Raw genomic sequence first — 13,518 nt, forward strand, 5'->3', positions numbered from 1 at the left:
AGAAAGAGCAGCAGTTCACTCTTCTTTCCATTTACCCACACCCCTTGGGGAAGGGATCAGCCTCCACATGCTCACCAGGGGAGCCCAGCCTGAACTGGACTGAGATCTCCATAGGTATGTGCCCTCTTAATTCTCCCCAGCTGAGTACCTGTGCCCCAGCACTACCAACCCCACTCTTTGCTCTTCTGAACAACAGCAACAGAGACATCAACCAGAAACCGGGACCGGTTTCCTGGGGGGGTGCACCCCTGAACTCCCAAAACACAGGTAACTCACCCTATATTCATGTTGGAGTTCTTTCTTTATTGGTTTGTGATTCACCCATCTGCCCCTTGATGCATGTGTGGTGGAGGGCTGGCTAGTTGTGAGGTCCCGATGCTATGTTTGGTGGTGGTTCTCCATGCCCCCAAGGACATCACTGTTGTACCGCCCTGGAAAGGAGGGAGAAGCATGACATTAGTGCCCTTCGAGGGGAGCCGACTTGCAGAGAACTGTCTCACTCTCAAGGCACTGTTGCTGCTGCAGGTGAATGGCAGGTTTTCCAGGTGGTGGGATGGTGTAACAGCCTTCCTCTTTATAGTCCCTCCAGGGATCCCTGTTGATCTAAAGGGAGATGCTTCCCCCTCAGGTTACAGCCCTAAGAGAGGAGGAAGATGTTCTCTGGTGTCCCGTTCTGTGCAGATGATGGCCAGGCTTTGCTTCACATAGCTCTGCAAGAAGGGGCAGAGGTTTTCTAGAAAAGACTCCAACTTTCGCCTGGGCCATTTTTTCTTATATTAATTTAACTCCTCTAGACCCTCCCACACATTTTCTAGAAGATGCTCTTTAAAACATCACCTGCTTTGTCCTTTGCAACCCTGCAAACTGCCCAGGGATCCTCCTCCCCTGCTCCTACAGCTGTTTCCTTTGCTCCATACTTGGCAGTAGGACTGACTGTCTTTCGGAGGTAAGCTTCCACTTCGGAGCCAGCTGCATCCTCAATCAGGGTGAGGTGGTCCAGGATACTCGCTCCTTTCAGCTTGCACAGGTTGTGCAGCAGAGTTTTCAGTGGCCAAAGTGTGTGTTTGTTTGTGCTCTGCTTCAGTTTTTCCTTGGAGAGACCCTTCATGAGCATGTGGGCGTCCAGCAGGATTTCATCCAGGTTGATGGTTCTGATGGTGGCTGGGAGAAGCCATGTGGCCCTCCACAGGCACTTAGCCAGCAGGTCAGAAAACTTCTCTGGGCTGCCCTCACCCATCAGGCTGTCTTGGAGCAGTTTCAGCAAGGCACGAAAAATCCTTGTCTGGTCAGATTTTTCCAACACCCTCTTTGTGAGGACATTAATGGACTGTATGAGCTTCTGGTCTTCCTCTAGGTCTCCATCCAGGAAGTCTAGCATTAAGGTAAAGAGATTGTCCATTATATCCTTAAGCACTTCCACTGAGACCTCCTGAGCCAGTTTTATCTCCTGGAAGACACAGTTACAGACCTGGATAACACATTTACATCGCAGAATGAGTTGTTCCTTCTGCCATTTCTTATCTGCTTCCTTTTGCTGTTTGATAAACTTGAGTGATCGAAAGCTGGCTACAAGGAACTCATTAATGTGCCCAGACATGGCTCCTACTTTGCTCTTCTGTCTCAGGATCTCCTCAGTTTCTTTCATTGCCTGGATGCTGGTGTCAGTATCGCCACTGCTAATGCGACAAATAAGGGAATTAATGGTGGAGGTGATGTTATGACATGTGTTATCAGTGTCCGTGGAGATAGGCAGAGTTTGGAATTCAGGGATTGTTTCCAACTGAATGATATCCTTCAGTCTAAAGAGACTGTATTTTCTGGAGACCAGCCTGCTCACTTGCTCACCTACAGGTGGAGGCAATGTTTGAGGAGCCACATTCACTGAATTGAAATTCCCTTCTTCAGAGCAGGTGGAATATAGCTTAGAGGGTGCATCTCCTGCGTGCTGACAGGTGACTTCAGATCTTGCATTTGAACCATGCTGAGGTTTCTCACTGTAATGTTTTGCTGAAGAAATTATTGTTCTACCAGGTTGCTGTTTAGCAATTTGTCCCAGCATCCTCATATGTTCTTCAGGAAGATACCCAATCATTTTGAACAGGGCTTCCCCATGAGTTTTGCAAGCTGTGACCATAATGTTTAGAGCAGCATGATGAACAGCACTGTCTTGGTCTCTAAGGAAGGCAGCTATCCTCTTCAAGGTTTTGCTAGGGTTTGGCCCACATACACCTAGGCCATACGTTTCAAGGAGATAACCCATCTCCACCAGGCAGCCTTCCTGCTGCTTAGTGTTATTGGACTTAATACCTTCCATGAGGAAGCCAAACACCTTGCTAGCTGGGTACACCAGGCAAATCCTCTTCAGAGTGGCATGCACCAATTTAAGAACAGTTTGTCTTGGCTCCCCCATCTTCAGGACCAGGTATGGGAGTAAGGAAAATGCCTCATTGTCCATCAGCTGGTACTTTTCTTGGATCAGCAAGGTTAGAAGCAGATTGAGGTAATCTAGGCTCTTGATAAGCACCCATGTGTTGGTGTCAAAGAAACGTAGGGTGAGCCACTTCAGGATCAGGTCCAGGCAGCTGATAACTCCTTCCTTTTCTGTCTCTAAGTGCTTGGCCATGATGGCCAAGGCTTTGATGTGGTGTGTGAAGCTGGAGTGGAACATTTCTGCCTGGAAAGCGCTGGACACACAGCTGCTCATCTGAGCTTTCAGCTGCTTGACATACCTGTCACTGGGAGCAGTGAAGTTCCACTGCAGCACCTTGCTGCCTTTCTCATCTCTCATTCTCTGCTCTTTCCCCTTGGGAACAATTATGAAGATAGGTCCCAGTTTGCTGACCCCATCCTTCGGAGTCAAATTCATTCGTGCTTTTCCCTTGACTGCACCTGTGTCCATCAGTATTGTTTCTCTTGACCTGGGTGCCTTGGGACGCTCCTTACCCTCTCCTCTGTTTTTGCATGCTGGCCCTTTAGCTGATGCTTGTGAAGACAAGGTTGTTGCTACAGGTGGCGTGGTTAGAACTGAGGGGAAAGCAGTTGTGGTGGTGATTCCAGGATGTCTGGAAAGTGACCTAGCAGAAGCAGTGGACTGGGCTGCTGGACTGTCATTGGCATTCTCTAGTATCGCAAGTACGTGGTCCTTTGCAGCTGCCTTCAGCTGACTGGTGGCCTCAATCATCTTCTCAAAGCCAAGGTGCATTATGAAGAAAGGCAGGGCTGCCTGCGAGGCTGTCTGCACGTCCCTGTTGCTGTCTTGCAGGGAAGAGTAGAGGTGAGGCACACACCGAAGCAGGTCCAAGGGAGCCGACTTGAGGGTTGGCAGCTGTTCAGCCAGCCACTGCACCAGCACTTGCTTCTGTGAAGGCACTCCTTCACCTGGACCTTCTGAAATGTCCTGCCCTTCCAGCCACTCCAATATGTTGATCTGTGCAGCCCAGGCATTCACGGCAGCCAGGGCAGCAGCTCTCGTGCTGCTTTTGCTTTCCCTAAACAGAGCAATGAGGGGAAAGCCCAAGTCCTTCATATGCTGTTTGATGTTTGAACCCATGGCTGTGGACAGCTGCTGGAGGACCCTCAGAGCCATCTGTACCAGAGTGGGGTTTGGGTTGCAGAGACAAGCCCTCAGGGCTCTTGGGAGCTCTCCTATGTTTGGCTGGATCAATCTGGCATCCTGAAGGATGCCTGCAACCTCTTCCAGGCCCTCCCTCTGGATCATCCAGTTCTTCCCTTGCAGCTTTGACACCAGCTCTGGTGTGATCCTGTCACCAATGTCTACGGCTTCAGTCCTTCTGTGATCCCCTGGGTTATCCTGGGCCCTGTCATTTAGGTGTGGCTTGGAGTTGGCACGACTGGGAATTGGTGGGACCTGTCCATGCAACTTCTCCAGCTCAGCATCTATCTGGGGAAGAAGCGGCAGCTCTTCATTCTCCATCAGTGCTCTCAGTGAGTCTCCCATATACAGGTAAATAACCCCCAGCAAAGTGATGGCTGATCTCTGCACATCTGAGTGAACAGAAGCAAGAGCAATCTTCAGGGTATTGACCAGTGCCTTGGCCTCCATCCCTGCAAAGCCAAACTCCAAAATTGCATTTGACAGCCAGTCCAAGATCTTGGAATGGATCCTGCAGTTATTCTGTGAGAAGGCCAACAACATGGCTGTCTTTGCAGTCCAAGGCAACGAACATGCCTCCGCTATAGCTGTCAGGGCTCCTTGAGCACTGTTGCTGCATAACACATCTCCCACCATTTCTACGACACTTTCCAGGACAATTTGGGCAGATGTTCTGGAGAAGTTCCCTTTCTGGGCTAGCAAGGTGATGGTGTGAAGTTTCTTCTGCATCACCTGGAGCTTTGTTTCCTTGCATCTTTGTGACAGCAGTCTCACCAGGGCTTGGCATGGTATTTCACTTCTCTTCATCTCCCCAACTGTTTTCTGAAGGGTATCCAGACTGGAAAGCCTCTCTTTCCAATCGTTGCTTTCCAAATTCTGGATGCAGGTTTCAGGGAGAACAGCCACTGCCTTTTTCCCACACTCTTCTGCGGAGAGCTCTGGTTCAAACATGTTACTTGAGACCAATTTTCCTGTTTGCTGTTGGCCTCTGTCCTTCCAAGGATGATGGGGTTTCCTTCCAAGGACCTCAGACCAGGAGCGAGAGAGTATTACCGGGTGTTTCTGCTACTAGGTCGTGTCAAGGGGAATGGAGATGTTAGGGCAGCAGCTTTGAGTCCCCCTTGGCAGAGTGCATGGAACCCATGGAACAGCCCTGGAGAGCACCAGCCATTGTGAGGTTGGTGTGACCCCAACTGTTCTGGGAGGACAGCCCGTGGATATCCACACTGGTGTGGTGGTGTCTTATTGCCACAAGAAGCTACCGTTCTTCCCGCAGCAGGGTCTGAGACCCCCAGGTCCAGGACCACTTGTTGCAATTGGGAGGAGAAGACATCAGCACAGGTAACATCACCTCCAGCCACCATTGCCTCCGGGGGCTTTTTATTCAAGCTATGGAAGATGCGGTCTGGGAAACAGTGACTGCCACACATTGTGCCAAAGTGCCACCACCACGGGCCATCTGGTCCCCTGAGCCTTTAACTGGTTGTAGCCTTTCCTCCCTCTGCCTTTGCCGATGCTGCTTAAGCTGTGAAGTTTCAGAATGCCTGAGTGAATAAGAAATTGTTTTGGATGCTGAAAAACAACAAAAAAATTCTAAGGGAAAAAGATTCGCATGGAAGCGATTTCTTACAGGTTGCCATTAAAACAAACCCCACTGCATTTAACCCTAGATAGAACAGTTCACTTACTTTCACCTTATTTATCTTCTAATCCATTAAAAATTGGCAACACCGACACGAGAAATGCCCTTTAGAAATGAAAAGCAGGCACATAGTTTGGGGGAAAAGTCTTCGTCACTGCAGCAGCATTGCCTGCATCCTCACATGGCTCCAGCCTCTGCAAGTGCCACTCCATGGAAAGCTCCTCTGCAGGACCCTTGTATCCAGCCCATCTCCCTCTAGTGAGCTCGGACAGCCTGTGGCACAGAAGACACTCATCCTAAGCATCTGGTCTTACAGATGTAGACCATAAATAGGACAATCTGTGCTCTTTGGCTCTCTCTGCTGGCTGCAGTGCACCTCATTGCTCAGGTTCTGCTCAGCGATGTCCCCCCACATTGCACCTTTTGGGGAAGGGGCTGGTATGGGGAGCAGAGCAGCTTCTGGGAAGAATCACAAACAAATACGGGGAGTAATATAGGGAAGAAAAGAGGCAGCACCAAAGTTTTACAGAAGAGCCTTGAAGATGTGGCAGCCAGTCACCAGGAGGATCCTTTTTCTTCCTTAAATCTCAGTCCTGAGTAGAAAGAGAGATTTCCCTTGAAGGCAGAACACAGAGCTATGTAAGGGACCAAACGCTCTACCTTGGGACACAGCAGTGCCAGTCTGTGAGGGGTTCACCAGCTTCTGCTCCATGCCCAGGGGACTCTCCTTACAAGGGTTGAGGGACAAGCAAGATAGGGCCTGGAAACACCTCTAGGCTCACCTCCTGGGGATGCTTAGGCAGGCCTGGAGGCAAAGAGAGCTTCCTCCCTCCCACCACGGAGCTTGGTGGGCTGTGATTGCAAGAGCCAGCTGTGTGGGAGAGGAAGGCAGCAGAGAGCGTTGTGAGGGATGCTCTGGTATTGTGTACAGGACCAGGTCACTCTCTCTCTGGTCCAGCAGCCAACCCAGGTGATGAACAAAGCCTGGATTTGAGTGCACCATTTTATGCTTTCTCAGGGAATCTCTTTATTTGAAACATTGGGGACCTTCATTAAATTAATTTTGTTAATTGAATGACCAGGTGGGTTTCTTTTTCAGATGATGTTAGAAATATTAGTTCATGGGACAAACCAGCATTTGTACTATACATAAAAAAACCTGAACTTGGTAGTTCTTATGTGACCTTGTTATTTTTTGTTTGTGTTCTACAAGTTGTTTATGGGCTAAATCTCCCAAGACTGGGATTCAAAAAGTCTTCTGAGGTATTCACAGTATCTGGCCAAATGGCTATTCTCAGAAGTGCAATTAGGTACTGACAAAAAGTAACAAATAATTCCCTAATAAAGCAAAGGAAAAGAACATACAGAGTGTGAGTTTTATTGCACTGTTCTGGAGAGAAGCTGTCAAAGAGTCAGAAGGTGTTCAGAAAGCAGGGAGTACAGTTTGTTCCTTTATCATAATAACTTTTATTGCTCAGGTATTCCTTTTCTCAACCTGGTCTATAAACATCCTGCTGCCTCGCATTCAGAGAATTAGGACTCGCAACAGTAAATGCTTCTTTTCAAAAGCCGGTGCTGACCCATACAGGGGCTGGGTGTTGTTCTGGTGCTCCCCAAAGGTGCTGGAGTTGGGCAGGATGAAAGGGAAGAAGATTCCTGGGGTGAGAGCAGAGGTCTGGGAATCTGAGATGCTTCTGGTGGCTGCAGATCAGAGTGATGGTGTAATGCTTGCTAGGAGCCATAGAGGCAGAGCACAAATGCAAAAGCAGCCCAGAGCATCTTACAGGCTGTTCTGAGTGAAGGGTAGCTGTGCTCATCAGTCCACATTATTTGTCTTTTCTGCAGAGCCAAAAGGAGTGATCTGGTGCCAGAGTGGACACAGGTTATGAAATCTGGATCCCACAAGTGTTTGCTCTGCACCACAGCTAGGATCGCTTCAAGTTATCTGTCACCATTAAGCCTTTCAGGCCAAGGAAGACTTGCCTTTCTTACCAATTTGGGATGCACATTAAAAAGATCCCGACCTGCTTGCTAGAGTGAATGACCCCCTGGCATCATTAGTCAGAGAGTTTGCTGCTGGGGATGGCTGAGCAGCTCCTCACTGACTTCCCATCGAGGGATGTGTGTTTTCAGACCTCATATAAGCTTTTCTCATTTTCTTTAAAAGTAACTCTTCAGACAGCAATTTCAAGCCATTTTATTTGGTTTCTCATGGACATTTCCCTGCACTGCCTCACTCAGATGAATCACCGGGTTGAAGATACTTGCTGGAATGGGGATTGCTCTGGGTCTGCCCGTGACACTGAGTGCAAGAGGGGAGATGAATCAGCCATGTATGGATCATCACAGCCCCTCACCTTCCTCTGGCCCGTGCTGAGGCTGCTCCTCCATTGAACTCCAGAGAACATCACTTGAAAAACCTCTCACAAAACCTGCTCTCCCCTTTGGCAGCTCTGGCCCGTGGGAGATGACCATACCTATGTGCTCATCCCAGACTCAGCCTTGCTCAGCAAGAGTCTTCCCAGCCTGGGACACTGTTTTGTGGCTGTGTGGCCAGGGATTAAACACAGTCATTTAATCTCTTTACCCCATTATTCCCACCTATCAAAGAGAAACAATAAATCTTCCTTTGTTTTTCTAGTATTTTTAGCTCAGCAGGGCAAGTCCGTTTTTGACATTCTGTTTGTACGGCTCCCAGCACCTGGGACTACTTGAGATGCCGCATTGCAATTACACATGGTGATACCATATTTAATACCCTGGAAGCCACTTCCCCAAACTCCAGGAGCTCCTGAGTTGATGAAAGGAAAGGGTTTGTCTTTCTGCCTCTGAACTGAGGACATTCACACGTGCTTCCACCAGTGTATCTTCATTTAGCTTCGCAGAAGCTGCTGTGACGTGACGCCAGCCGTATTGCTGAAACAGGCTGGTGTAACATGTGAATCACTGTCTTTAATTCCTGCTTGTGCTTGAGGATCATCCACATCCTTATTTGCGATGACTTTCACTCCAGCAATTGCCAGGATTATTCTCCCTTCAGAAGCACTGGCTGAGCATAGGGACCATGAAGAAAAACCTCAGGCGAGGAGTGGTCTATTTATATCCCATGAAATATGGACTCGGTGCATAAGAATATTCAAGCCCCTGGCACCTCCACCCCCTTTCTGTTCCTGTAACCGCTGTCTTGAGGCTGTCTCAGCATTGAAGAATTAGCTGCTTTTTGAAAGCCAAGTGGAACCTCAGTCAAGACAGGAGTGAGCAGACAGGGATGGGGAGGTGTCTGCTTTACTGAATCCCCAAAAATCTGCTCCCTTCATGATGCACAGCAAAAAAGGTATCAGACATGAGCTAGGACTATTGTTCTCTCCTTAGAGAGTCTGTCTCCACTCTTTCAAATGGGATAATCTTCTCACCCTGTCTGCTTTTAGGGCTGAGAAATGATCTACATTACCTGTGCATCTCAAATGTCTTTTTGGAGGCTTTGCCCCCAATGATGCCAGCTCTGCCCCTCTCCCAAGGGTGAGTTAATCCTGCACCCTCCACAGAAATCCAGGGGGTGAAAAAGGGTTCCCTGCCCGTGCTCTGCCCCTGTCCCCTGAAACACTGCGGGGATCACCATTCCCTGCTCAGTCTGCAACGCACTCAGCTCCAGTAAAGAGGACAGAGCTCTCAACCCCTCTGTACCGCAAAACTTACTCCTCATATGAGGGAGGAGGAGAGGAGGCTCCCAGGAGCTGGTGAGACTCAAGATCACATCACGGCAAGTCTTCTCCAGTGGGTGCAGGATTCAGGTTCCCAGCAGCCAGGCAGGGAGCAGGCAGCCCTTAACCTGCCTGCAGCACCAGCAGCAGCCGCGGCTGCCCTGCTCCAGGAAGGGAGAGCAGCATCCAGCCCTGCCTCTGGGCTCGGGGGGGGCGCAATGCCAGCAGCTTGTCACCCCACATGTCCCCCACTGCCTCGGTCTCTTGCCGGTCAGCTGTGGAGCAGCCCAGCCCTGTGGTGAGTGAGCGTGGCACGGCTGGGATTTCACGTTTCACTGCTATAGTTCCCAAGGACAAAGGATTCACCTGTCTACAACTCAAATCTAAGGAGATTCCTGCCTACAGGGAAAGGAGGCGCAGACCAAGAATAAAAGCAACAACCCCCCACAGAGAGCTACGCTGAGCACAGATCAGAAGCGATTTAACATGCCCTCAGATGCTGAATCCACCTCCACAGGGGTCATGCTCAGCCCTTCGGCCATGAACATCTCTAAGATCTCCCATTTTCCACCTTCACATATGATGGTTACAAAATGTTTGTTACCTTTAATCCTAAATGGTGACTTTCTCGGGGAAGTGATACCTGTCCCCCGTGCAGGATGCATATTCCGTGGCTCCAACTCACCCGCGGTTGCACACCACAAACCAGCACAGCCAGAAAGTGAAGAGGCTCTGCAAAAGCACAAAGAATTTATCTTCCATTGAGAGAAGCATGTCTTTTTCCTGATGCTCTCTCCTGCCATATCGAACCTTTTAATATTGCCTTTAATGATGATGCAGTGGGTAGAAAAGCTGCAGTAACCAGTTCATTTAGATGGAGAAGAATTGGTGGCATAGGATTAACATCTTAGTTTTACAGGGATGCAAAACCTCCTCCTGTGCAGCAGAACAAAGGAAAACTTTACAAAGGAATCCCAGAAGCAGTGTTTGTCAGAGATGTTGTAAGGAGTAAAATATACCAGGTAAGAAAACATTTTAGTCTTTGTGGCTGAGAACAGAACAAGGTATGTGTGGAATAAATTTGTACTGTGAACTACTTTCCTAACCCCCATCGCCTGGAATATACAGCTGTGATTTATAGTGATGCCTCTGGCGATGGGTGTAAATCCTCTGGACTGATTGAAGTGCCAGTGCTGTGGATTTGACTCAGTCACAATTACAGTGATCTGATGTCCAAAATACCACCGTGTCTCTGGGTCCTTTAGAAAGACCACAGTAAACAAACAACAAAAAGAAATCGCTTTAAGAAATAATGTGTGTGTGTGTGCATACATGTGGATGCCGTTTGCTGCTGCTACCTGAAGATGGGCAGCATTTTGAAGACAAGCAGCCTAAGAGGTGACTTAGGTTTTCTCATTGACCACCAAGTCTCCACATCACCGTTTGAAACATAAACTTTATTGCAACAAAGAATTAAAAATAGTACATCTGAAAGAGCTGCAGAGTGCATGTCATTAAAGGACTAGTCATAAATCACAACTCAAGCGAATCATGTACAATTGGAACAGAAAGTTTTATTAAAACAATTGGAAATCAAACTCAATTTTTCCTTGTTTAATTTCACCATAACCGTGGATTGTGTATTTACAGTCTTCGCCTTTTATGGTGAAGGTTCTGCTCAGGGCTGGGGCTAGGAAGAAGGCAGGGATGGATGGGGAGAAGAGGTGGGTTTCAAAAGCTAACAAGATGTGAAAGTTTTCCAGAAGAAGTTCTTGCAGCCCGCTTTGCGTTCCCGGGGTGCCAGAGCGGGGTTTGAGTTAGCCGAACGCTCCAGCTCCAGTCTCACTTCATCCTGCTCAGCCCCTCGGGACAAGTCCTCAGACTCCAGGGCTTCATTTTCTGTCTGGCTTGGCTCTGAGAGCAGTTCTGCCAAAAAGTACTTGGCCAGCTCCTTGGGGGAGAAGAGAGAAAAAGAGACAATTACTCCTTGGCTTTCCAGGGCTCACCACTCTGTCCATCTAAGACACCTTTGTGTGCAGATTAGAGGCATGCAGGACTCTGGAGAACAGGAACCCCAGTTTTCCAAGGATCCCAGCCTCACAGCTGCAGCTGTGTCTATGAAATAAAGTGGAGCAGAAAAGCACTGACATCTATCTGGTGTGGAGAAGTGACTGCTGCCCTGTCCACGGCAGGGAATGAACCCATTCAAACACCACACTACCTTCCCTTCCCAGTACACTGTGCCGGACTCAGCAAGGATGCTGTGAGGCTGTGGCTAAAGTGACATGGGAAAGGTCTTTGGGGGAGCTCGCAGGGGAGGCTGAGTTCGGTCACCCTCTCACTAGGGGTTATTTTTCCTCCAGTCCCTCCAAGCCTTGGCTGGTCCCTTGCACAGATAAGGACAACCTCCTGCTACATGGGGGCAGCTGCCTTGGCTCTGCACCCTGGAGAACCCCTGAAGACCTTCACCAGGGGCTCTGCCCCAGCAGCAGCTGCTCCTCATTCCCCATCAGCACCCAGCTGGGCTGGGCTGGGCTGGGGGGTGTTTCCCCTTCCTACCCCCAGCTGCCCAGTATGTCACTGGCTCAGCTTCTGCAGGGAACTACAGCATCTGTCATGGAACTGGGGTCTGCAGCAATCAACGGGAGGTCTGAAGTGGGGACAGAGCAAAGGTCTGGTGAGGAACTACACTGAGGGCCCTGGGGTGTCTAGTAGGGAACTTGAAGGGCTCTGCAGCAGTGAAGCTTGGGGGCATGCAATGGAGGTGCCAAGGGCTCTGCTAGGGAAATGGAGGGTCTGCAACGGGGAATCAGGGGGGATCTCTGCAGTAGAAGCGGGGGTCTGCAGCAGGGCCGTCGCGGTGCCCGAGCGGTGGCCGCCCCGTCGCGGGGCTCTCACCTGCTTCCCGGCGGCAGCAGCCAAGGACTTCTGCAGGAACTGCCGGAGCCGCGGGTCCGACGGGGCGGCCGAGACGGTGCCGAGGGCCAGGGCGATGGTGATCAGGGCCAGGGCGCACTGGAGGCGGCACGACAGCATCTCGCCGGCGGGTCGGGCGCGGAGAGGCGGCGGCGGGTCGGCGCTGGCGGCTCCGCTGCGGCTCGGCTCCGGCGTTGGGGATCTCCTCGCCTCCCGTCGCCTTTATAAACCCTTCTCCTGACGTCAAGGCGGGGGCGCCCCCCTCGCCCCACGCCGCCGGGGGTGGGTCCCTGCCCGGGACCGAGCGGGGGGGCCGCGACCGGGGATGCTCAGCTCGGGGCCGGTCAAGCGTCCTCAGTGCCCCCCGAGTAGCCCCCTCCGGCCGCCCCCCGACCCCTGGCGCTTTTTCTGGCCAAATCACCACCCCCTCCGGAGACAGCGACCCTGCTCGTCTACTCCCTCCTCCCCAGCCACAAGCGCTCCCGGCACAGCAGTGGGGAGTCCCGGCTGTGTACCGGCCAGCCCGTGGGTTTGACCCGCATGCCAGAGGCCTAAGCCCCCCCACAACACCGGTGCTGAAGCCCCTCACCCTAGCACAGCTTCCTGCCCCACCGGTTAAAAACCAGCTGCAGAGTCTGGGGAGCTGGAAAGGGTGCCTCTAAGGCCAGATTCGCCCCCAGTGCCAGCAGGGAGTGGGGAATGCTGAGCTGTGCCCAGGTATTCTTTCTGCCTTCAATGGCCCCTGTGGAGCTCTTGGGCACTGGTCCTTGCCTGGACCTTTCCCCGTCACATCCCTGAGCAGCTCCCTCCACCCCATCCAGGCAGCTCCACTGGCAGGCGGTGGCTGTTTGGACCACACTGGGAAAGCCCCTGTCACCCCAGAGGACGGGGATCTTCAGCTATGTGTCAGCTGGCCAGAACAGCGGAGAATGCACGAGAAAGGGACTCTGCTACCTCACAGAAAAGGGTTATCAGGAGCTTTCTTCCCACTCAGTTTCCACCTGTGGAAAGTCATGGGCTCGTGGGGACAAGGAGGACGCAAGTATTGCACAAAGGTCTCCAGAAAACTCCATTTCATGTTGAATTAATGTGCCTACACCTCCTTCAACCCTGGGGCTGCTGGCTGGATTTGCTGAGGCTGACCTGGAAGTGTGGTCCATGAACCATGGTGTTTCTGCTCTGCTTTACAGCCCAGCAAGAGGAATCGGTGCTGGTCACTGGTTCCAGACCAGGAAGACCTCTGGGTTGAACTGGGACTGCCCTACCTGCATGGAGCATCCCTTCCTTTGTGCAGACATCTGCAGCCGCACATAGCCTTCATCCTCTGCATTCTTCCCAAATGATGGCACAAAATGAATGACATCCATAAGAGAAGAAGCCTTCATTTGTAGTCCAGGAGACCCTGTGGGTTGAGTTGACTTGTGCTGCTTTTACAGCCAGCCTTTCCCCAGCTGCCTGACCTGAATGAGGTCAAGCCCTGCACTCCCAGACTCTGTCTGTCTTCTAGCACTGGTGTTGCTCTGTGGAAACCGGTAGAGAGGAGTGAGCCCTTACTCTAATTAAAACACATTGCCTTGTTTCATGCACAGGACACAGCTTCCTGCCAAGGCCAACAGGAGAAATTTGGACTCAAAAAGAGTAAAAAC

General features: G+C 50.9%; 2 protein-coding genes across 2 annotated transcripts; both read right to left on the reverse strand.

Annotated features, from left to right (window-relative positions):
• Window positions 1–288: 288 nt before the first annotated feature.
• LOC102092572 (cytoskeleton-associated protein 5) lies at window positions 289–4,758 on the reverse strand. The gene is made up of 2 exons (XM_021280538.2): window positions 838–4,758; window positions 289–431 (listed from the first exon to the last, which is right to left on the reverse strand). The coding sequence occupies exons 1-2, from the start codon at window positions 4,562–4,564 to the stop codon at window positions 379–381; spliced, it is 3,780 nt and encodes a 1,259-aa protein (XP_021136213.1). The 5' UTR covers window positions 4,565–4,758; the 3' UTR covers window positions 289–378.
• Window positions 4,759–10,394: 5,636 nt separating this feature from the next.
• On the reverse strand, window positions 10,395–12,083 carry SST (somatostatin). Its single transcript, XM_065073558.1, has 2 exons — window positions 11,855–12,083; window positions 10,395–10,907 (listed from the first exon to the last, which is right to left on the reverse strand). Exons 1-2 carry the CDS (start codon window positions 11,990–11,992, stop codon window positions 10,695–10,697), a joined length of 351 nt encoding a protein of 116 aa, XP_064929630.1. The 5' UTR covers window positions 11,993–12,083; the 3' UTR covers window positions 10,395–10,694.
• Between the last annotated feature and the right edge of the window lie 1,435 nt (window positions 12,084–13,518).

The sequence above is a fragment of the Columba livia genome, chromosome 9, assembly GCF_036013475.1.
Source record: "Columba livia isolate bColLiv1 breed racing homer chromosome 9, bColLiv1.pat.W.v2, whole genome shotgun sequence".
NCBI lineage: Eukaryota > Metazoa > Chordata > Aves > Columbiformes > Columbidae > Columba > Columba livia.

What these genes read in the sequence shown, in the direction of transcription:
- LOC102092572 (XM_021280538.2), bottom strand. Translation starts at nt 4,564, where the DNA reads ATGTTTGAACCAGAGCTCTCCGCAGAAGAGTGTGGGAAAAAGGCAGTG. An exon ending in GGTTGCAAAGGACAAAGCAG is followed by an intron (nt 432 to 837) that starts GTGATGTTTTAA and finishes CCTCCTTTCCAG; the next exon opens with GGCGGTACAACAGTGATGTC.
- SST (XM_065073558.1), bottom strand. Translation starts at nt 11,992, where the DNA reads ATGCTGTCGTGCCGCCTCCAGTGCGCCCTGGCCCTGATCACCATCGCC. An exon ending in CTGCTGCCGCCGGGAAGCAG is followed by an intron (nt 10,908 to 11,854) that starts GTGAGAGCCCCG and finishes TTCTCCCCCAAG; the next exon opens with GAGCTGGCCAAGTACTTTTT.